Source organism: Heloderma suspectum, chromosome 3 (genome assembly GCF_057233095.1).
Source record: "Heloderma suspectum isolate Gila_16-S chromosome 3, 16-S_ref, whole genome shotgun sequence".
In the NCBI taxonomy this organism is placed as follows: Eukaryota; Metazoa; Chordata; class Lepidosauria; order Squamata; family Helodermatidae; genus Heloderma; species Heloderma suspectum.
The window spans coordinates 188190177-188215986 of record NC_139460.1 but is presented as its reverse complement, the minus strand read 5'-3'; the positions used below and the strand labels follow the sequence as shown (position 1 = coordinate 188215986).

Genomic DNA, 25810 nt, shown 5'->3' with positions numbered 1-25810 from the left:
CACCATCTAGGCTGCAATCTTATACATTCTTTCCTGGGAGTAACTTACATTGGCTTACATCTGAGTAGGCATACACAGGATTGCATCAAGTGTGTGAAACTTGTCAACTAGTTCAAGAAAAGCTGCACTCTGTGGTTTTCAGCGCCAAAGTGAGCAGATGTGCAACACTTCTTGCCAGCAGGACAAGAAAGCCAGAAGAAGCCTGCAGTACTCTGTCCATCCTGGGGAATACATAGTCTTGCATATATACAATATACTGCGATTTTAAAAACAAATCAGGGTGCTTTCCAGATTAAATGAACACAGCCCGCATACCTTGTTTTGGATAAAGGGTTGTGGTAAGCAGCGTTTGTCTCTGGAGGATATATTTACTATATAACTGAATGGAGCTGGTGTAGTGTATGTACTTTGCAGCCAAAGATGGAGAAGCTCTATATAGTCAGTAAAAACAAGACCTGGAGCTGACTGTGGCTCAGATCATGAGCTGCTTCTTGCAAAATTTCAGCTTAAATTGAAGAACAAAGGGAAAACCATGAAACCATTCAGGTATGTCCTAAATCATATCCCTTATGAATATACAGTGGAGGTGAGGAATAGATTTAAGGGATTAGACCTGATAGACAGAGTGCCTGAGGAACTATGGTCAGAGGTTCGTAACATTGTACAGGAGGCAGCAACTCAATCCATCCCAAAGAAAAAGAAATGCAAGAAAGCAAAGTGGCTGTCTGATGAGGCTTCACAAGTAGCTGAGGAAGGGAAGTGAAAAGCAAGGGAGAAAGGGGAAGATCTATCCATCTGAATGCAGAGTTCCAGAGAATAGCAAGGAGAGATAAGGAGGCCTTCTTAAATGAACAATGCAAAGAAATCGAGGAAAACAATAGAATGGGAAAGACTAGAGATCTCTTCAAGAAAACTGGAGATCTCAAGGGAACATTTTGTGCAAAGACGGGCATGACAAAGGACAAAGAAGGCAGGGACCTAACAGAAGCAGAAGAGATTATGAAGAGATGGAAAGAATACACAGAAGAACTATACAAGAAAGATCTTAATGTACCTGATAGCCACGATGGTGCGGTCACTGAACTTGAGCCAGACATCCTCGAGAGTGAAGTCAACTGGGCCTTAGGAAGCATTACTAACAACAAAGCTAGCGGAGATGACAGTCTTCCAGCTGAGCTATTTAAAATCCTAAAAGATGCTGCTGCTTAAGTGCTGCATTCAATATGCCAACGAATTTGGAGCACTCGACAGTGGCCACAGGACTGGAAAAGGTCAGTTTACATTCCAATTCCAAAGAAGGGCAACGCCAAAGAATGTTCAAGCTACCGTACAATTGGGTTCATTTCACATGCCAGCAAGGTTATGCTCAAAATCCTACAAGCTAGGCTTCAGCAGCATGTGAACCGAGAACTACCAGAAGTACAAGCTGGGTTTCTAAGAGGCAGAGGAACTAGAGATCAAATCGCCAACATTCGCTGGATCATGGAGAAAGCAAGAGAATTCCAGAAAACCATCACAGGTCGGAATTAAGATCGCTGGGAGAAATATCAACAACCTCAGATACGCAGACGATACCACCCTAATGGCAGAAAGCGAAGAGGATCTAAAGAGCCTCTTGTTGAGGGTGAAAGAGGAGAGTGCAAAAGCTGGTTTGAAACTCAACATTACAAAAACTAAGATCATGGCATCTGGCCCCATCACTTCCTGGCATATCGAAGGGGAAGAAATGGAAGCAGTGACAGATTTTATTTTCTTGGGCTCCAAGATCACCGTAGACGGTGACTGTAGCCATGAAATTAAGAGACGCTTGCTCCTTGGGAGGAAAGCTATGGCAAACCTAGACAGCATAGTAAGAAGCAGAGACATCACCTTGCCAACAAAGGTCCGTCTAATCAAAGCTATGATTTTCCCAGTGGTAACGTATGGCTGTGGGAGCTGGACTATAAGGAAGGTTGAGCGCCGAAGAATTGATGCTTTCGAGCTGTGGTGCTGGAGAAGACTCTCAAGAGTCCCCTGGACTGTAAGGAGGTCAAATCAGTCAATCCTAAAGGAAATCACCTTTGACTGCTCATTGGAAGGACAGATACTGAAGCTGAAGCTCAAATATTTTGGCTACGTAATGCGAAGAGAAGACTCACTGGAAAAGACCCTGATGCTGGGAAAGATTGAAGGCAAAAGGAGAAGGGGACGGCAGAGGATGAGATGGTTAGATAGCATCACCGATGCAATGAACATGAACTTGAGCACACTCCGGGAGAGAGTGGAGGACAGGAAGGCCTGGCCTGCTATGGTCCATGGCGTCACAAAGAGTTGGACACGACTTAACAACTGAACAACAAGCAGCTAATAATGTGAGATAAAAGTACATGTTTCAAATCTCACTTCAGTAATGGACATACAGTAGACTTAGGCAACTCTCCATTCTTGCTGGTGGTCTTACTCAGGAAGTCTCAGACTTCCCTACCTGAACTATGGTGATAATACTGGCTTGCATTACAGTACTATTGTAAGGATTACTGTGTTAATGCATGCAAAACAAATGAAGCGTGTTTTATAAAGGAGAATTATCATTAAAGTGCAATTCTCCTCTTAAATTATTTAAGAACTGGAAATAATCATATGATTTTCATTCTGAAAGGTGTGTTTTTTTTAGAAAACACACAGAGCAGAAGCAGGTTTAGGGTTGTAGTGAACAACATAACCCCCCTCCCCAGCTGCCAAGTGGTGAATTGGACTGTGTGTGGATTTTGATATTTTGTTTAGGGAGGGAGGGAGAAGTTTACTTTGGCAGCTTGCTCTTTTTCTTTTATAGCATTGCCAGACATGACAGCAGCAGCTTTCTCTTTCTTTTTTTAAATAGTTAAACCAGCCTTCCCCAACCTTGCACTTTCCAGATGTACTTGGCTGTAACGCCCATCATTCCCAGCCAGCACAGCCTTTGGGAATTATAGGAGTCCAACACACTTGGAGGGCATCAAATTGGGAAAGGGTGGTTTAAACCATGGCCGACAGTGGTAGCAGCCAGAGCAAAGCTCAATTCACCATGATGCATGCCTCCTTGACAATACAACCCTTGTCATGCCAGGATTATGGGTCGGGGGTGGGGGGCACACAACAGCCAGAAATCTACTCTTCCTGCTGCTGCCATGGAACATTTACATTCCATAAAAGAGGGGGAAGCCGCCGCCACTCCCACACTTAGTGTCCCTTAAGGTGTCCCTTCCCTTCCCTCAAACCAGCTGAACTGTTTCAGCACCACACCCAAATTTCATCTCCCCAGAAAACAGGCAAGCCCACAATTTGCGGGCCGGAGTGTTTTGCTACAGCTCAATATATACACATAAGTGTCGTCGTGTCCCCCCCGCCCCCCCCCCCCCCCGTGTGTGGTTAACATAATGCAGCAAGTGACTGGATTTTTATGGGAGAGTCATCTCCAAGCTGGCAAAGGTTCATTTACTGAATTTGGCTTGCCATGCTATTATTCAAAGGCACAGAGAAACCAGCAAGCTTATTATTGTCATTTAAAGAAGGTAATTCTTCACTGAATGGGCAGGGCTATGCTTCTGAAACCCTGAGGGAGAGGGCAATTTGGAGGTGGAGCCCTGCTGCTTCTGCAATCTCACTTGCTTCCTCCCAGAATCCTTAAACAAAAAAGGGCTAAGTTGTTAACATTTCAACAACAGGAAGAAAAGGATGGTGACTTATAAAGCCAAACACATCGCAGCCACATCTTCATAGTGATTTGAGGTTTGTGATCACTACTTATTTTCTTACAGAAACAGGTCAGATTTGCAACAAGGAAAAACTTAGCATGAAATTGTAAGTTTGGATACTTTCTAAAGCACAAATATTGTACGCACACACATGCACAAAATTTCGTGTGTGGTCCAAAATAAGAATTGTTGGTGGAGGAAAGAAATTATCTTCTTTCAGCTGTGATTTAACTCATTATATACCAGTGCATTGAACAGGTTTTGCACATCAAAGTTATTAAACAGGCAAATTCCAAATTCACTTTTGATGTTCTTGGAAAAATATGCCATAGTGATTCAATTTTTTTTTTAAGATACATAATTTCTATAGAGTAGAACCGTACTTTTCGATAGAAGCACAAAGAGTATTTCCACCACACACTATCATGTGCTCAAGTGAAGCATTTATTATTGTTTTTAAAAAGCAAGCAAGCCTTGCTAAGCTACTGTGTAATCAAAAGAGGGGAGGCCACAAAATCAGCAGTTACAGAATTGTGTTAATGCCTGTTTTAAACAAGGCATTCTTGTGAACAGCAATGGTAAAATATTCAGGGAACCAAACAGCCAGAGGGTTTTTTCCTCCCATATGAGGTAAAGTCTAAACTGCATGTAGAAACAAACATGATTTAATAAGGACGTTTTCAAAACCAGATAGTCACAGGGCATCCTCTACATTCCAAAATAAATAGAAGCTAGAATACATTCCCTCTTGTTCCCCACCATGCAATGTGCTATCTGAGATGCAAAAAACATTTTAAAACAATAAATAATAAAAATCAACAATTTAAAGACATCAGGAGATAGCATATTAGAAAAATCCATTAAAATACTCGTTCCCAAGGTACTCAATTTAAGGAATTATCAACTCCCAAAACCTGATAGAAAAATACAGTGGTGAGAAAAGTTTGTGAACCACTTAGGATTGTCACATATTTCCAACCTAGAATGTTATAAAATCTTAATCTAACCCCATAATCCTAGATAAAGAACAATAGATAACTTGAGTAAACCAATGACACACAAACATGATGCTTTTTCAACATTTATCCACAACTGATTCAACATTCAATATCCATGTGTAAAAAAGTATGTGAAACTTTAGATTCAGTACCTGGTGGCACCCCTTGAGCAGCAATGACTTCAGGTATGCATTTCCTGTAACTGTTGGTCACTCTCTCACATCCGTTTTGAGGAATTCTGGCCCATTCCTCCTTAAAGAACTGCTTCAACTTAGTGACATTTGAAGACTTCCTTGCATGAACGGCTCGGTTCAGGTCCTGCCACAACATTTCGATGGGGTTTAGGTCTGGACTTTGACTAGGCCATTATAAAACATGGAATTTCTTCTGCAGCCATTCTTTTGTAGATCTGCTTGTATGTTTAAGATCATTGTCTTGCTGCATGACCCACTTTCGGTTCCAGCTTCAGCTCACAGATGGATGGCCTGACATTCTCCTCTAGATTCTTCTGATACACTGCAGAATTTATGGTTGTGTCAGTCAATGATGGCAAGCTGTCCAGGTCCTGAGGCAGTAAAGCAGGCCCAAACCATCACATTCCCACCACCATGCTTGACGGATGGGATGAGGTTCTTCTCTTTGAATGCAGTGTTTGTTTTTCACCAGACATAACATTTCTTATTGAGGCCAAAAAGTTCTACCTTTGACTCATCTGTACATAGAACATTGCTCCAGAAGTCTTGGGGGTCATCTAAGTGATCTTTAGCAACCTTCAGATGGGCAACAATGTTATTTTTAGAGAGCAGACTCTTCCTTTAGAGTCCTCCTGGCTATGCTCCCATGAACACCAGTCTTGTTCAGCCCTTTTCTGATGAGTCATGAACATTAGCCAAGGCGAGAGCGGACTGCAGATCCTTGGATGTTACTTCCTGGATGATGCGTCAGTTTGTTCTTGGAAATATTTTGGTAGGACGCTCCTGGGTAGAGTGACTGTGATCTTGAACCTTCTCCATTTGTAGACTATCTGTCTGACAGTGGATTGGTGGAGCCCTAAATCCTGGGTTTGTAACCCTTTCTAGACTGAGGAGCAGCAATAAATGCTTTTCTGGGGTCCTCAGAGATATCTCTTGATCGTGGCATGACATGTTTCCACACAACCGTATGGTGAAAACCAAACTCACAAAGTTTCTGAACCTTTTATAGGGTGGGGCTTCCCAAACTCACCCCCGAAGATCTACCTAATTACTTAAACACCTGATTCTAATTATTCTCTAATTGATCTGATGCAACCAGGGGTTCACTTACTTTTGCACATACCCTGATTCTTAAGTAGTCATTATTTGCCTAATTTATACATCGATTTATTTCACAAGACACAGGATTGGGTAGTATAAACTGTATTGGATATTTAGAAAAGAACTAGTTCTGATTCATGAAGGCTATCGTGGTAAAACTATGGAATTTCCGTAATTACCGTTAGGATTCACAAACTTTTTCTTGCCACTGTAAGGTCTTCATGAGATGGTGGAAAACTACCAAAGAGGGGACAAGGCAAGCCTCTGCAGGCACAGAATTCCAAAGTCAAGGCAAGGCTGCTGAGAAAGCCTTCTCCCATATTCCAACCAATCCTACTTCAGATGTTAGCAGAACATGAAGGAGGGCATCTAAGCATGTCAACTCAGAAATAAGTCTCACTGAGTTCAGTAGGGCTTATTCCCGGGTAAGTGTGTATAGGATTGCAACCTTAGTCTTAGTATTTCCCACCACCACCACCCTACCAGTGACTTCAAAATATTCTCTCCAGCACACTTAGCAATACCAGTTAATTTACCAATGCCTAGCTGTAGCTGCAATGACCATAAACCCAGAGCATAACCCATTATCACTTTTTGACAAGTCTGGACTCCTGAGAGGCAAACAAACGAGTACTTGCTGAAACATTGTAGGTCACAATGACGGAACAGTCACTGGCAGGTTCTTCATATTTTATAGATAATTGTTCAGCATTTCAAAGGATTGCCTTGGCATAGAGGGGCTACACTGAATTCTACCTATGACATGATGGTCTTGTAGGCCCCTTCCAACCCTACTATTCTATGTATGTTAATTATGCACGCAAAGTGTAATGCAGACCTAATTGTCACAATTAGTAAACTGTGCTAGACATAAATCTAGTCCTTTTGTGCTATTACTCATACTGATGGTTCTCATATTCACTTTACTTCAGAGAGAAAGCAAGGCTCCCAAGGAGGAGCCACAGATACAGAACATCTAAATGTTTAAGGAAAAACATTGGCTGTGAAACTACCTTGTACCTACACTTGCACATGCAACTGTTTGCTACGACAGTACCTCATATTTGTTTGCTGTGAGGAAAATGTGTCTTTGCAGAAACTAAGAAGTAGTGCACACTTCTTGGAGCAAGTAAAAGTTTAACGCAGCAAAGTAACGCAAAAAATATATCCTCAAAGTTACCGAAAAGTACATAGTTTGTATAAGTTCTTCCATCAGCAGCAGCTGTCAAGTATCACAAATGATCAAATACAGCGCTAGATGCGGCAGGCAGATAGTTTGAATGTTGGAGATTATGGATAGATGATTTCAGAAAATACACAATACCCAGTAACAAATGAAAAGTAGTCTGAACGATTTGCATAATTTTTTAATCAGTATACCTAAGTGCACTGCTGTTATGTCTTATGTTTTTAATCAGTGGAATACTAAAATTAGCAAATGTAGAAAGCAATAGATGCATTTTGCTAATGCACATGACATTTTTATATACATTTGTCAAAGTTCAGTGCTAGATCACGTTACAGTGGTGGACACCTTTGAAATCTCCAATTTTGGAAATGTTCCCCTAATTATAATTTCCTAGATTTTGTTATATGCTCAATACATTGCTTGCATAAATTAAATAAGGCAGATATGATTTCTTTGGCAATTAGCTTGATGTCAAACCATATTACGAACAAGGATTCATGTTATTGATAATAACTCATTTACTTGTGGATATAAACATTAATCGGTAGCTATTTTTCTGTGGGCACATTTGAGTGAAGTCATAGAGTCGGACACGACTGAACAACAACAATCTTTCAGAAACAAAGCACTTGCCAGGTCCCCCTGCCCCCCCAAATAATAATTAGACAGAACTTTTCAAAGTTGCAGCTGCAGCAGCAAAAAAAGAAAATAAAAGCCGTTCTTAAGCACACCAACAATGGCTTGGAATAGTAACATCTTTCCTAACAAAGAAAAAGTAGAAGCATATACTTGCAAAATCAGTTTTAAGAGATAACATATTAAATATCTTACAGCTCTTTATGTTTCTCCTCTGCCAAGATCTGGTCATTTGGTTTCAGCCCATATCTGAAAATAAAGAAAAAACTAGTTACCCAAATGTGTAATTTGAACAAATCTTTTTGTTTTAGAACATGAAGGTTTGACTGTATGACCAATCCAAAGGATGGTGTGCTCTGTTGTTGGTACTGTCCATCCATCCAAAGCCCCACCAAGCTCTTGCCAACAGGGCAGGAGGAACGACAGAGGCTTTTTCACTTCCTGTCCCTCCAAGAAGGCAATTTTTGCTAAACAGGCCTTGAGACCACCTAACTCTTCCTTTTTGCTTGGAGCAAGGATGGGGACTGAGAGGCGTTTGGATCCAGTGAACCCATGCTCTCTCCCCTCCCCACCCACTGGCCAACCCCAACACTCCCATTCCCTCCTTTCCAGTGTTTAGAGCCCTAATCTCAGGAGAGGGAGCCACTGTGGAGTTGAGACTTAGGGTTGGGAAGATCTTCTGTCTCCAGCCTCGGAAGAGTGAGGGGATTCTGTCCCTACAGTCAAATCTCCTTCTGTCTCTGGCCTCAAAGAGGGAGATCTGCTGCTCAAACATTGTCTTGGGGCCATATGATTGCTCTGTCATATAAATCTATAAAATTTCAACCATACTCCTATTTTTTTTAAATCAAATTTTATTGTAGAAAATTTTCAAATACAAAATAACTGAAGAATGACCAAAAAATCATTTCTTATTTTCAGTTTACAGATACATGATGCTGGAACATCCATCTGCAAACATTTTTCTTCTCACGTGCAACGCCTCCACCATTAAGACGTTCATCTCTATCATTTAATACATTTAGGCTGCAATCCTATATTAACTTACCTGAGAGTAAGATGCACTGAATTCAATGAGACTTACTTCTGAGTAGACATGTTTGCATTGATTGCACTGCTGAACTTCTATCCTTTGATCTATGTCAAAATCTCAGTATTAATTTTACAAAATATGATAGAGTTTAGTCTCCGGCCTTTTGCATGCTTTTTTCTTCTTGTTCACATATGTTATGAATTTGTATTTATTTATGTATTTATTTTATGCCCTGCCTTTCCACCAGGAAATGGCGCTCAAGGCCGCTAAGAATAAAAGCCAACATTTAAGATAAAAACATAATTAAAACAATAAAACAAAGATATTAAAAACACAGTACAAAACAACAACAATAAAGGAATAAAAACAACACCCAAACCAACAGACCAGATTACATGCCAAAGGCCTGCCTGAATAAAAATACTTCTGCCTGCCTGTAGCAGGACAGCAGAGAGATCCAACTTGTATCGCAGATGATGGGTATGGATTGTTTGCAACATTATTTTGTAACTAGTATTTGACTTTAACAACACTGTGGCAACAGCACACACTAACAAAAGGGTGCTGAGCTTACAAAATGATTACAACTAAATTGAAGTACCCAGCTCTGGTCCTGATGTAACTCAATGCCCAACCTGCCCCATTCCCTGAGACACATGCATGGTACAATTCTTTAATTCACAATAAGCAAAGTGAATGTATGTGTATTTGAAAACGAGGTGGATATAAATCCACCCTGGCTATCTGAGCCATTTGAGTTTTACAGTAGCCGCCTACAAAGAACTAAAGCTGCTTACATACCCAATTCATCCTCCACACTACACTGCACCCCATAAATTAGGTTGCAGCTTTAGTTTTACTTACTGGCCTCTGATTCCACCCTTTAGCCTTCCTAAAGCTCACAGAATACATCCATAGCTAAATAAAGCAGTGTTTTATTATTATTGATTAATAAGTCATTATTTTCTTATTTTAGAAATGTATATGCTGCCCATTTCCTTGAAACGAAGCACTTTCTTGAAGAGCCAAGTTTTTACATATCACCTAAAACAGTACAGTATCGGGGCAGGATGAATCTGTTGGCAGAGCACTCTACAGGTGTGGGGAACAACCAACAGGGCTCTAGGCCTTGTGGCAGCCCACTTAAGTTTCATAAGGCTGGGGGATCTGAAGCAGTGGGCCAGATGATGACTGGTGCATGAGGGAAAGAATATATGGGAGAGGCAGTTCTTAAGGTACCCAGGTTCCAAGTCATTCAGGGTTTTAAGGTTTAACACCAGCACCTTGAATTGAGCCCAGAAGCAAACTGGCAGCCAATACAATTTGACTAAAATAGGCGGAACATGGTCGAAATGCTTAGCTCTCACCAGCAACCTAGCTGCCGCAACTGCAGTTTCTGGATGCTTTTAAAGGGCAGCCCCACACAGTCATCTAATCTTTTAAACCATGTCTGTCCAATATATTAGCCATTAGACCTTACTGCCTTCTTAAAACATAGCTATCAGATTCATTTTTAACATCCCAATGTACATCTTGAGCATAATGATTTTTGAATCAATCCTATTTTTGCTAAATTAGGTGCCCCTTTCAAATCTTAACTGCTGTAAAACAAAGCATCATAACTAATGTTTCCTTTTTCTCATTTCTGATCACACATAATTGTTAGGACTTGAGAGATTCCAAGCTGGACACTGAGCAAATTGCAAGCAAGCAGCTGTAGCCAAATGGAAGATTATGGCTCTTCAGTTTCATTTCTAAGCACTTAAGAGACTCTTTGGAAACGAATGATCCTTGACAGAAGTCAGCATTTTGAAGATAAGACTTTAATGGAGGAAATGGCTTAGATACATAGTACCATTAGAGGCAATCTAGAGCATATTAACCTCCATCCCTTGAAAAACATAAAATCTGCATATTGGAAAAAACCAGGTTCATTAATGTCCAACTCAAATCTCATTTATGAACCGGAGTTTCCTAGAAAAGCTTACAAAACCTCAGCTGACTTAAAACATAAGGCTTGCCAAGGATAATTTAGACAGAGAAAACTACACAGGAGAAAGAATTTTAACAAAAATGAGAAAATAATCTCCATTAATTTGCCACAAACAGGCCTGAACATTCAAAACAAATAGTTTTGGTTATAAATTACACCCAATGACAATTCATACATTATCAGAGGGGTGAACTACAAATCCACCTCTACAGACCAGCTCCATTTTACTTCAATAAATTACAGAAGTTCAGATTGTTATGACCTACACTAGTAACAAGATGGAAGAAATGGTGCTGATGTGGGTAGTTACAATATCATCAGGGCAATCCCATCTGATCTGAGCATCTATATGTTACTGAGGTAACATGGAGCCAGATCGCAGGGCTAGTGCAATGAAGCAGCATGACAACTGGTGATTTCTGTAAGTAGTTCCTAGAAGAAAAGTTCATGAGAAATTATGCAATTACTGGCCAAGTGGCAGAGTTGCTATAGACGCTGTGGAAGTAGTTACCACAGTTGCTGCATTTATTTATTTATTTAGGCTGCTAGTATGTTGTGTTCCAACTAAATGAGAAGAATTACTAGCTTGCACTAGTGCAAGCAATGGCAGCTTAGAAAAGGAATACATGTTACATGCAATTCATGGATGCACCCCCATTTTCTCCCCTGTAGCATGTAGGACCACTTTAGCCATGTCATGCCATCATTGTGTTTTCCTACCTTTAGGCAACTAATGGTGCTGGGTACGGAAAACACACAATGGGATATCACAACATGTAGCAACTGATCCTACACGTTTTGTAGCAGAACACAGCATAGGGTGCCATTTTTCGCAGCATTCCTTATTACACATAACACATAGTCTCACCTTTAATGAACCATAGGATCAACATGCCCACAAATGCCCAACCACCCATCTTTTATTGGAACCTCTGTAAATTCTACTAAACAAATATGCATTATGCCACCAAGGGTAAATATGCATTATACCAGCTGGCACCAAAGAATACCCTTCAGGTACACGTATCGATATCTTGTATCTGGTGTAACTTTACAGAACCTATCCAAAGAGCTGCCTTTTATAAAGTCAGTAAAAGCCTGAAAGCACTATTGGTCTTAACAATTTTGACTGAAAAGGTGCAGTCCTCAATTTATAAAGGCAGCTCCCAGTTAGATATATACCTTGCCAGGTACTAGCCCTCCACATCACCCAAGAGATATTAACCTTCTTATATTAACTATGCTCAGTGGCCTAAGACAGTGGTCTCCAAACCTTTTTGATCATGCACCCCCATCAATAAAAAAAAATTGAGCATGCACCCCCAATATATGTATATTTATTTATTTATAAATTATATCCATGTACTACTGTACTAATATATTATGTGCATTATGAAATATACACAAAAATATAAATGAAAAATGAGATAAAGATGAAATAAACAATATTTTTAAATATTTTATGTATTAACGGTACAAAAACATTTTTGCTCTCAACAGTACAAAAACATTTTTGCTCTCACTAAAAAAATATTATTAATAATAATACTTTTAGTGAAAACAATGTGATTGAATATGCTTCATTATTTTTGAAAATCTTGGCTTAACACTTCGTGATACAGCCATTCAAAGGTCTGGTTCTACGTTTGGTTTATTTCGATACTTGGTTTTGATGGCTGTCATAGCTGACGCAGCTGTCCTAGCATGCGCTTTCTTCTTGGTTTCATTCTGCCAAAGGAGAGTGGGAAGGGTTAATCTCCTTCCCGCTCTCCTTCGGCAGGATGGCAGCTGCTCCGGTGCCACAACTTCCTCTGCCATGCCTGGCAGAGACTGGCGCATTTGCTCTCAGTGGCCACAGCAGAGGCAGGATAGGACTGGAGCCGAGAGAGAAATGCCATGGAACTTCTCTCTCGGATCCTGTCCCATCCTGCTGCCGCCGCCATCACTACACACAATGGCAGCTCGTCAGGGAAATGGGAGGATGCTCGATTATCAGGCAGCTCACGCACTCCAATGGATCGTCTTGCGCACCCCCTGGGATGCACGCACCCCACCTTGGAACCACTGGCCTAAGACATCAGCACCAATCCATGTAGCCTCATTTTATGACCCATCATCTCCCTGTATAGCTAAACTTCCAAAAATGTCCATTCCATCTAGTTGACTCACTCTGATTATGCATTTGAACAAGATTTTAAGCTGCAATTAATAATGTGTGAAGTTTAAAAGGCTTTCAAACTTAATGCCAAAATAATAGGTTTAAATGATTAAACATGGATTGAGATAGCAAAGAAAGACTAAAGCTTGTTAATCACTGCACTGCGGTGAACTACAATGCATTCATTACATTGTGAGGTCTTGTCACTCTGAATTGAAAGACAATATTAAGCCTTAAAATAAAAAAATATGATTACCCAACAGAACCAGATGGTTAGTAAATCAAGGCAAGAAACACAATAACATTTAGGGTCCTTATGCAGATTTCCCCATTCTCTCCAAGCTTGGGCTTCAGCTTCATGCCTACAAAAGCTATGTACAGCTGCCCCCAAGGGGCCTACAAAGATTGGCAATATATGATATGATGCAAATACTAGGGGTGTACTTAGGAAAAAAAAATCGTTTGGAACCCACTTTGGTACTTCACTTAGGGGCTGCTTCACTTTGGTCTGCTTCTGGCAAGACCTATTTTGAATCTGAGGCAGAACCTGACTTCCATTTCCCAAAGCTTTGGATGTCTCCCTATTGAATTATTATGACAGCTCCTGCTGTCAATACAATCAGGGACTGCTCTAAAGGCATGTATCAGGGCAGCTGCCAAATCTGTGATGTGCATCTTCAGAGTAGTTCCTGGTCACACTGACAGAAGCAGCCAGCAGCCTTTATTTTCCGCAATAGGAAAAAAAGCTGTATCCCCAAAACAACTGCAAAGGACCCTTGTGGGTATTTGGAGGGATGCAGCCTATGACAGCTGCCCCTATATGCATTTTTGGAGTAGTCCAAAGCAGGTTTTCAGAGAGGAAATTTTTCCTACTTCAGTATATCATAATTCAGAAGTGTGGATACAAATATTACAATCCAATATCATGATTATATTTCAAGCTGGGTGGGGAGAAGAGGAAGAAACTATTGCACCCTTGTGTTCTACCACCCTGTTTCCACTTTCCTGATCTCACAAGTGCAGAACACTATAACTGCTAGAGAGAATAGTATTAGTTGATTAGCAAGCAAAAAGTGTCTACGCATTCCTATGGAAAGGCCATATAATCCAGCCCATGAAGATCAAAAGAGAGTATAAACACAGAAGGAGCAGATGAGATATGGTCCAAGATAAAAAGCAGAGCAGTGGGAATTATTTTGCCCATCTGAGGACTCAAGCAAAGGAGATCATTACTTTGTCGTGGTGCTGGAGCTTGAGCACCTTAATGGTGTCATGAGCTAAACCGTGAAGGGACACACAAGACGGGAAGGTCATGGCAAAGAGGTCAGACTAAATATGATCCCTGGGGAAGGAAACGGCAACCCACCCCAGTATTCTTGCCATGAAAACTAAATGGATCAGTACAACCAGAGATATGTCGGTATACCATCGGAAGATGGGACTCCCAGGTCGGAAGATGGTCAAAATGCTACTGGGGAGGAACAGAGGATAAGTTCAACTAGCCCTAGATATGATGATGCAGCTAGCTCAAAGCCGAAAGGATGGCTAGCAGCTGATGGTGCTGGTGGTGAACGATGAATCCGATGTTCTAAAGATCAACACACCATAGGAACCTGGAATGTAAGATCTATGAGCCAGGTCAAAATGGATGTGGTTACTGGGGAGATGTCAAGATTAAATATAGACATTTTGGGTGTCAGTGAACTGAAATGGACTGGAATGGGCCACTTCACATCAAATGACCACCAGATCTACTACTGTGGACAAGAGGACCACAGAAGAAATAGAGTAGCCTTCATAATTAATAATCAAGTGGCTAAAGCAGTGCTTGGATACAATCCAAAAAATGACAGAATGATCTCAATTCGAATTCAGGGTAAGCCATTTAACATCACAGTGATCCAAATATACGCCCCAACCACAGATGCTGAAGAAGCAGAAGTAGATCAGTTCTATAAGGATCTGCAGCACCTACTGGATAGTATGCCAAACAAAGATGTTATTTTCTTTACAGGAGACTGGAATGCTAAGGTAGGTAGTCAAACGACACCTGGAATTACAGGCAAGCATGTCTGGGAGAACAAAATGAAGCAGGACATAGGCTGATAGAATTTTGCCAAGACAACTCACTGTGCATAACAAATACTCTCTTCCAACAACCTAAGAGACGACTTTATACATGGACTTCACCAGACGGTCGACACCGAAATCAGTTTGACTACATCCTTTGTAGCCAAAGGTGGCGGACATCTATGCAGTCGGTAAAAACAAGACCTGGAGCTGATCACGAACTTCTTATTGCACAATTTAGAATCAGACTAAAGAGAATAGGGAAGACCCACAGATCAGTGAGATATGAGCTCACCAATATTCCTCATGAATATGCAGTAGAGGTGAAGAATAGATTTAAGGGACTAGATTTAGTAGATAGGGTCCTGGAAGAACTATGGACAGAAGTTTGCAACATTGTTCAGGAGGTGGCAACAAAAAACGTCCCAAAGAGAAAGAAAACCAAGAAGGCAAGATGGCTGTCTGCTGAGACACTGGAAGCAGCCCAAGAAAGAAGGAAAGCAAAAGGCAACAGTGATAGGGGGAGATATGCCCAATTAAATGCAAAATTCCAGAGGTTAGCCAGAAGAGATCAGGAATTATTTTTAAACAAGCAATGCACGGAAGCGGAAGAAAATAACAGAATAGGAAGGACAAGAGACCTCTTCCAGAAAATTAGAAACATCGGAGGTAAATTCCAGGCAAAAGGTGGCAAGAAGATCTGTAGAGGAAGGATAATAATATCGGGGATAGATTTGACGGTGTGGTCAGTGAGCTAGAGCCAGACATCCTGAAGAGGGAGGTTGAATGGGCCTTAAGAAGCATTGCTAATAACAAGGCAGCAGGAGATGACGGTATCCCAGCTGAACTGTTTAAAATCTTGCAAGATGATGCTGTCAAGGTGATGCATGCCATATGGCAGCAAATTTGGAAGACACAAGAATGGCCACCAGATTGGAAAAAATCAACCTATATCCCCATACCAAAAAAGGGAAGCACCAAAGAATGTTCAAACTATCACGTGCCAGTAAGGTAATGCTCAAGATCTTGCAAGGTAGACTCCAGCAATTCATGGAACGAGAATTGCCAGATGTACAAGCTAGGTTTAGAAAAGGCAAAGGAACTAGAGACCAAATTGCCAATATCCGCTGGATAATGGAGAAAGCCAGGGAGTTTCAGAAAAACATCTATTTTTGTTTTATTGACTATTCTAAAGACTTTGACTGTGTGAACCCACAACAAACCATGGGTTCTCTTCCTGGGTGCTTTGTGGTGAACGCATAGTGCAGGGTTCACACATAACAACCCATGATTCAACAATAACCCATACTCAACCTGTACTCTGGGTTGTCATTACATGTGAACCAGGTCATTGTTTCCCCCTCCAGTACCAGTTTGCTCCTCCCTCACTGCATACTGCCAGCAAGAAAGTTACCTAACCAGTCAGATTGAACTGCTTCTCCCTCACTACATAGTGCCAACACATAAGCTACATAGCCAATCACAGCAGCCAAACACAGCAAACTGCACAGCAGCATCACCGAAAACAAAGAAGCATTGGCATCATTGGGAGGGGAGGGAGCATACAATGCTGAAGCAAATAAATAACACATCACGACTTAATACATCAGCAATGAAGCCGCCCTTGCAGTGCAAAATAATAACATAGGAACAAACACCTGACTGCCTCAATACAGGGATGAACTCTCTTTCTGCCCTGCACAATGAACAAACAGCTCTGCCCCTGTTCACGTGACCCCAGAAAGATTACCAACAGGGGAACGGCCTTTCTTGAATTGTGCTAGAGGGTCTTCAAAACCAGGGTGCCTCCTCAGCCCCCACCCCATGTTACATCCAAATAGCTATAGTTCAGCAGCAGCAACAAAGATTAAGATAAAGATTGAATATTTCAGTGTGCTCAAATACTACAGGACATGAGCAGCACGGTTAACCTACTGTGCAACCAGCATGGCTGCTTTCACTAGAAGAGCAGGGAGAAGAGTTCCTACCCTCTTCCAGAAATGCTTCTTGCAATCCTGACTGTGTGCTACAGTACCTATTTGAGAGCACAGAAACCTGCCATAAGGAAATGCTAATTCAACAGGAGGTGTTTACATGCGCAGTTGCCATGCAGATGTCTGGTCCAGGATTTGACATTTGACTGTCAAAGAAAGCCAAATGCACACCTATAAACACCTTCTGCTGGATGAGCATGTCCTCCTGGAAGGTTTCTTTTTTTTAATATTTTTTTAATTTTATTTTTTAAATGAAATAAACAATACCAAAATTACCAACAACCTAATCAATACTTCATCCTCCCAACATTACAAAATTCTGATGTTGTTCAGTCGTTAAGTCGTTAAGATGCTTCGTGACCCCATGGACCATAGCATGCCAGGCCTTCCTGTCCTCCGCTCTCTCCCGGAGCATGCTCAAGTTCATATTCATTGCATCGGTGATGCTATCTAGCCATCTCATCCTCTGCTGTCCCCTTCTCCTTTTGCCTTCAATGTTTCCCAACATCAGAGTCTTTTCCAGTGACTTTTCTCTTCACATTAAGTGGCCAAAATATTTGAGCTTCAGCTTCAGTATCTGTCCTTCCAATGAACAGTCAGTTCCTTTAGGATTGACTGATTTGACCTCCTTGAAGTCCAGGGAACTTGTAAGAGTCTTCTCCAGCACCACAGTTCGAAGGCATCAATTCTTCGGCGCTCAGCCTTCCTTACAGTCCAGCTCTCACAGCCATACGTTGCTACTGGGAAAACCATAGCTTTGATTATGCGGACATTTTGTCGGCAAGGTGATGTCTCTGCTTCTTACTATGCTGTCTAGGTTTGCCATAGCTTTCCTCCCAAGGAGCAAGTGTCTTTTAATTTCATGGCTACAGTCACCGTCTGCGGTGATCTTAGAGCCCAAGAAAATAAAATCTGTCACTGCTGCCATTTCTTCCCCTTCCATATGCCAGGAAGTGATGGGGCCAGATGCCATGATCTTAGTTTTTGTAATGTTGAGTTTCAAACCAGCTTTTGCACTCTCCACTTTCACCCTCCACAAGAGGCTCTTTAGATCCTCTTCGCTTTCTGCCATTAGGGTGGTATCGTCTGCGTACCTGAGGTTGTGGATAATTCTCCTGGCAGTCTTAATTCTGAGCTGTGATTCATCCAACCCAGCGTTTCTCATGATGTACTCTGCATATACAGTAAATAAGCAGGGTGACAATATACAGTCTTGTTGTACTCCTTTCCCAATTTAGAACCAATCAGTTGTTCCATGTCCGGTTCTTACTGTTGCTTCTTGACCCTCGTACAGGTTTCTCAGGAGACAGGTAAGGTGGTCTGGTACTCCCATCTCTTTCAGAATTTGCCACAGTCTGTTGTGATCCACACAATCAAAGGCTTTAGTGTAGTCAATGATGTGGAAATAGACGTTTTTCTGGAATTCTCTTGCTTTCTCCATGATGCAGCGAATGTTGGCGATTTGATCTCTAGTTCCTCTGCCTCTTCGGAACCCAGCTTGTACTTCCGGTAGTTCTCGGTTCACAGACTGCTGAAGCCTAGCTTGTAGGATTTTGAGCATCACCTTGTTGGCATGTGAAATGAGCGCAATTGTACGGTAGTTTGAACACCCTTTGGCATTGCCCTTCTTTGGAATTGGAATGTAAACTAACCTTTTCCAGTCCTGTGGCCACTGTTGAGTGTCCCAAATTTGTTGCCATATTGAGTGCAGCACTTAAGCAGCAGCATCTTTTAGGATTTTAAATAGCTCAGCTGGAAGACTGTCATCTCCGCTAGCTTTGTTGTTACTAATGCTTCCTAAGGCCCACTTGACTTAGGATGTCCGGCTAAAGTGACCACACTATCATGGCTATCAGGGACATTCAGATCTTTCCTGTATAGTTTTCTGTGTATTCTTTCCACCTCTTCTTAACCTCATCTGCTTCTGTTACGTCCCTGCCTTCTTTGTCCTTTATCATGCCCATCTTTGCACAAAATGTTCCCTTGAGACCTCTGATTTTCTTGAAGAGATCTCTTGTCTTTCCCATTCTATTGTATTCCTTGATTTCTTTGCATTGTTCATTTAAGAAGGCCTTCTTGTCTCTCCTTGCTATTCTCTGGAACTCTGCATTCAGTTGGATAGATCTTCCCCTTTCTCCCTTGCTTTTCGCTTCCCTTCTTTCCTCAGCTACTTGTAAAGCCTCATCAGACAGCCAGTTGGCTTTCTTGCATTTCTTTTTCTTTGGGATGGATTGAGTTGCTGCCTCCTGAACAATGTTACAGACCTCCGTCCATAGTTCCTCAGACACTCTGTCTATCAGGTCTAATCCCTTAAATCTATTCCTCACCTCCACTGTATATTCATAAGGGATATGATTTAGGTCATACCTGAATGGTTTAGTGGTCTTCCCTTTGTTCTTCAATTTAAGCTGAAATTTTGCAACAAGAAGCTCATGATCTAAGCCACAGTCAGCTCCAGGTCTTGTTTTTATTGACTCTATAGAGCTTCTCCATCTTTGGCTGCAAAGAACATAATCAATCTGATTTCGATATTGACCATCTAGTGATGTCCATGTATAGAGTCACCTCTTGTGCTGGTGGAAAAGAGTGTTTGCTATGATCAGCGTTTTCTCTTGGCAAAACTCTATTAGCCTTTGTCCTGCTTCATTTTGTACACCAAGGCCATGCTTGCCTGTTATCCCGGTGATTTCTTGACTTCCTACTTTAGCATTCCAATCCCCTATGATGAAGAGGACATCTTTTTTTGGTGTTAGTTCTAGAAGGTGTTGTAGGTCTTCATAGAGCCGATCAACCTCAACTTCTTCAGCCTCAGTGGCTGGGGCATAGACTTGAATTACTGTGATGTTGAATGGTTTGCCTTGGATTCGTACTGAGATCATTCTACCGTTTTTGAGATTGTACTGCTTTTCCAACCCATTTGTTGACTATTTCTTCTAAGGGATTCTTGACCACAGTAGTAGATATAATGGTCACCTGAATTAAATTCGCCTGTGCTTGTCCATTTTAGTTCGCTGATTCCCAAGATGTCGATGTTCAATCTTGCCATCTCATGTTTGACCACCTCCAGCTTACCTTGATTCACTGACCTTACATTCCAGGTTCCTAAACAATATTGTTCTTTACAGCATCGGACTTCCTTTTCACCACCAGACACATCCACAGCTGAGTGTCCTTTTCAGCTTTGGCCCAGCCGCCTCACCCTTTCTGGCGCTACTTGGAAATTCCCTCTGCTCTTCCCCAGTAGTATATCGGACACCTTCCGACCTGAGGGGCTCATCTTCCGGCGTCATCTCTTTTAGCCTTGTGATACGTTCCATGGGGTTTTCTTGGCAAGCATACTGGAGTGGGTTGCCATTTCCTTCTCCAGTGGACCACATTTTGTCAGAACTCTCCGCCATGACCTGTCTGTCTTGGTTGGCCCTGCACGGCATAGCTTATGGCTTCACTGAGTTACACAAGCCCCTTTGCCACAACAAGGCAGTGATCCATGAAGGGGATGATATTCTGATGAGGACACCACAATAACAAAGAGAGAAGAAAAAAGACCGGAAAAAAAAGAGAAAAGGGGGAAAAGGGAAGAGGAAAGGAAGTAAAGAAAAAAAGAAAATTTCCCTCCCCCTCAAAAAATTAAGTTTAAACTCCAACAACCCCCAGCCTCCAATACCATTCTATTTTAAAAACTATATCTATAACCTTAACAATCTTACAGTTTAATAAACAACCTTACATTTCTATATCATATCATCAATCTTATATCAAGGAAATAGGTCTACAATTCCTTCCTAAAATCCTATATTAGTAGTAGTAGTAATAATAATAATAATAAAGAAATGTATATATAATTTTATGTAATAATAAAACTTAATATAAACCTTCAACTATCAGTAATAAATTTTACACTAGATATATTATCTATTTTAAAATAAAAATATAAAGAAAAGCACAAAAATAAAATAAAATAAACCAATATAAATATAATCATTTATCTTCTGAATTAGCCTCAGTCATATAGACTAAACACAAACAGTTAACAACGCTTGTTCATGGGGTTGTAACAGAATTCTCACACATTTTTACGTTAAGCCAAGCCTCTGCCATTTCATGATTTAAAAACTTCTTCATCTGACTTTCAGACACAATACAAAGTGTAGCAGGATATTTTAAGTAATATTTTAAGTTCATTTGTTTGCCATATTCTTTGCATTGAGAAATTGCCTTCTTTTATTCGCTGCCTCTTTGATGTAGTCTGGGAATAACATAACTTTATCTTGTTTCCAGGAAAGGCTTCCAACCTGCCTTGCCAAGCGCAGAATATAATTCTTTGTGGAGACTTTTGCAAATTGAACTATGGTGGTTTAGTCAGTCTCTTTAGCATTTGGCACACGAAATGCCTGCTCAATATCAAGTAAATAATCAGATGGGATAGGGAGTATCTCATGCAAAAGTTTATCCACAAAAATAGGCAATTTTACATCATTAGGCACATTTTTAATCCCAATAATCTGTACATTGGATCTTTTCGTGAAGGCCTCCAGTTGAGAGATTCTATCAGAGATATTTTTAAAACAAATTTGTGACGTAGTTTCATTTCCTGCCAGTCAGTTTTCAAGCTCATTAATTTTCATCTCCATTTTTTGCCATGACACATTAATTAAATCTACAGCTCCTTGCAGGGTGGTGATGGAATTTTGGATTACATCCAGGCTTTTTACTTGCTCCGTAAATTGCAAGGACAAAGTCTTTATCAGTGTAAATAATTCCCCTATATCTTCTGTCTCCGACACTCTCCTGGAAGGTTTCTACGCTCCTAGTCAGGTACTGTAAATTTCAACAAGGACTGCAAGCAGCATTCCTCCAGCAGCAGCTCCAATTAAAAAAAAAAAAACAACCAAGTCTGCACGTTTCCCTTCTTTTTGTTCTATTTAATATTGTCTGCCTACTGGCTTCACTGAAAGGTGAAAGCAGAAAGGCAAAACCATCAGTCTTGCAAATGCTGCTTAAAAGCTTCATGTGGTGACTATAGCTGCTTCGTGTGATTATAATGAAGAAAACGGTCTGCAATTCCAGCCCTGAACTAATCCAGTGTTATGGCCCTTCTAAGACCACACAAGAGATCTAAGAGCTGAGGAAGAAAGGAAGATTTTCATGTGGATACATCTCCAACAAGCTAGATAAGATGACACCAAGAAGAGAGAAATGTGTACCAATTTGGGGATTAATAGGGCTCATTTGGACCTTGGATCCTGGAATACCATATAACAGCATCAATGCAGCCTTCTCTTTCCATAGAACTTACTTTAGTGACACCAGTGAAAATGTTTCAAGACCTCAAAAGTTAAACAGCTCCACCATGAGAACCTAGAAGAGTTAAAATTCTCTAAATATCAAAAACAGAGTGCATTAAAAATAAAGTTTTCCAAAGCACATTTTTCAACCAATTAAAAGTTTGTTCAAGAATTATTCATTTTAAATCCTGAGCAGACACGTATGCCAAATGTTCCACACATGTAGGGTACAAACATGGATAGTGTTGCCTCATTTCTGCTCAAAATGGTCATTTTTGCAATACCACTAAGATTGGGCTCAGTAGCTTGTTTTGTTGTTGTTTTTAAAAAGCCAGAAAGTTAGCATTTTCAATACATGGAGATGTTAATGTCGAATTCTAATTTTGCCTTTATTTAGAAGAAACAGAAAATAAAAGTAACTGACCACTGTTATAGTTGCTAAATCTAAGTAATAACTCTACTATATTTATAGCTAGAATATAGTTATTATAATGTTAGAACCACCCATGTTTTTTGCAACTCAGCTAACATGTCGTGGGATGGACCTTTACTAAGGAAAGAAAAGGTTCCTCCTGTGCAAGCACCAGGTCATTACTGACCCCTAGAGGGACGCTGCTTTCGCTGGCGTTTTCATGGCAGACTATAGCGGGGTGCTTTGCCATTGCCTTCCCCAGTCGTGACTACCTTTCCCCCAGCAAGCTGGGTACTCACTTTACCGACCTTGGAAGGATGGAGGGCTGAGTCGACCTGAGCCGGCTACCCGAGACCCGGCTTCTGCTGGGATCGAACTCAGGTCGTGGGGAGAGTTTCGATTGCAATACTGCCGCCTACCACTCTGCGCCACACGAGGCTCCTACCTTTACTAAAGTCACACAATAACTGTACATATAAGAATACTGGGGTAAGTGGGAAGCACTGAAAGTTAAACTCTTGGAATTTGGAAGATGTTGGACTTTAAAGCAGCCTCATGTCAAAATAACTTGTTCTGTTATTTCCTTTAATTTAAAAGAAATGCCCATTATAATTTGCTAAATAGTCCATGCATGTATTAGGTTTCCCACCGAGCCTGCACAATTTTAGTTCTCTCCTAGCACATGGGTATAAAAACAAGTTTCCTTGTTACCAGATATGTTTTCCCTTTATATATTATTGTCAGTTTGAAAGGGAAGCCCTAGAAATATTTAATTCCTTCTTCTCAATGTTTCCTTGTAAAGGCACTTAGATTTTTTCTTTTCTGTAGTGTCTCTGGGGCTAAGTCTTATAGAAACATCACAGTCATGTCCATATACTTTATTTCTTTCATTAGCTGCATTTCTTTCATTATCTTTTCTTTAAAGAATAGTTTACAAAACAAATTATTCTATCTCATGGAACGCTTGTTTCTAACCTTCTGGGCCCTAGTGCCCGATGAGCTCTTTCAAGATCGTCCATCTGTATTTTACATGCAGGCAATAGTTCTGTGAGCCATTTCACTATAAATTCTTTAACAGATTCTCGTTCTGTGGTCTCCATACTTCCACGAATACGCACATTTTTCCTACTATTTCTATTGGACAGATCTTCACATTTTAAGCTATTCTCTTCAATTCGCTTTCTTAAAGATTTCACTTGTACCTCATGTGTGTTTAGTCTGTCTGCGTTCTCTGAAACTGTCACTTCTGTTTCTCTCATCCTCTCTTGCAGTTGCTCCACTTTATCTTCCAGTATTTGCTTCCAGGCAGTCAATAAATCTTGTTTGAGTGTTGTTAATTGCTCAGTAAGTTCTTCTTTTGATACAGCCATCCCACCAGTCTCGACTGCTTCTTGCAACTTCTTTGCTGATTTAAAGAAGTATTTTATTCCGCTCTGTTTTTCCTGATAGATTCATATATGGCTGTCTGGAATTTTGTTTCCAGGAGTTATTTTCTTTTTAGATAACCTTTTCGGCTTAAAATATTTCCTGAGGGCAAGGAGCTCCAAGATCACGCTGCCATTGCCTTCGGCATCCAAAAAAGGATGAGAAGAAGGAGACACTGGATCAAGAAATTAACAGATTAATGGAGCAGTACAAGTATATTGGTCAGACTAGAATCAGAAAAGAAATGGAAAAATTGATGAAAGAGAAATAAAACAATGATAGACATGTTATATGTCAAGCAAAGGTATTATGAGTTTACAGGAAAAGCTCAAAATTGTTGGTGAACAACAATTTGTTTCTGGAGTCCAGAAAAAGAGAACTAGGAGCAGAATTTTAGCTTTGAATACAACAGAAGGAATTAAAACATATTAGCAAAAGGAAATGGGAAAATTATTACAAATTATTATGAAGATCTTTATGAAGGGAAGCAGACAGAAATAAAGCAGATTCAGGAATATCAAGACAAAAAAAACACCCCCACTAAAAGAAGAACAGAAACAGTTATTAGAAGCTGAGATAGGAGAACAGGAGATTAAAGAAGCTATAAAAGAATGAAGAAATAATCAATCACCAGGCCGAGATGGGTTTACGGGTGAATTCTATACAGCATTTGTGGATGTCTTGGTGCCACAACTGAAGAAATTATATTGGGGAATACAAGAGGGGTCCCAATCCCCAAAACATGGACACAAGCTATAGTAACACTGATACCCAAATTAAACAAAGATAAATGTAACTTGGACTCCTACAGACCAATATCTCTACTGAATGTGGATTATAAGATATTTACTAAAATATGGGCAAAACGCCTGACAGAAGTTATTAATGACTATATAGGTTCAGATCAGAATGCTTTTTAAAAAATAGGTTTATTGCAGTTCCAATTAGAAAAGTATTTAGTATGATTAATATTTGTAAGACAAGAAAGATCCTGATTGTAATAATGACACTTGATCTTTACAAGGCATTCGATACTGTTAATCCAAAATTTATATTAAGTCTGCTAAATAAGTATAATTTGGGGAATAAGTTTAAACATAGAGGCAATATACGTGTAAACAGCAAAAATAAGGTACAATGGATTAGAGACAGAAGAAATCAGGCTTAATTAAGGAACAAGGCAGGGGTGCCCCCTTTCACCACTTATGTACAATGGTAATTGAGTTTCTGGTTGACAGAATCAGGGGACATAAAGATATTAAAGGGATACTCATAGGCAAGACAGAATTTAAACTAAACTTATATGCAGATGATATTTTATTTACGTTAGGAAATTCAGAAAAGGGAATAAAGGAACTGATAAGGGAATTAACAGAATTCCAACAGGTGGCAGGACTAAAGGTACATACAAAGAAATCTGATTTGATGTGTCTGAATCTAGGACCACAAGAACAAACAGAAATTTAAAAATGACAGGTATTCCCTTAGTAACAAAGCATTTAGATATTTAGGAGTTCAAGTCCCTAAAAGGCAGAAGAATGTGCTGAAACTAAATTATAGGAAGCTATGGAAAGAAATACAGAACGACAGAGCCAGATGGGAAAAGATA

General features: G+C 40.4%; 1 protein-coding gene across 3 annotated transcripts in view; it reads right to left on the bottom strand.

Annotated features, from left to right (window-relative positions):
• Window positions 1-25810, bottom strand: part of ADK (adenosine kinase) — a 532303-nt gene that overhangs the window by 454536 nt on the left and 51957 nt on the right. For all 3 annotated transcript variants that reach the window (XM_084845185.1, XM_084845186.1, XM_084845187.1), the window contains one exon: window positions 8027-8080. In XM_084845185.1, coding sequence (XP_084701311.1) covers window positions 8027-8080 — 54 coding nt within the window. The remainder of the gene's footprint in view (window positions 1-8026; window positions 8081-25810) is intronic.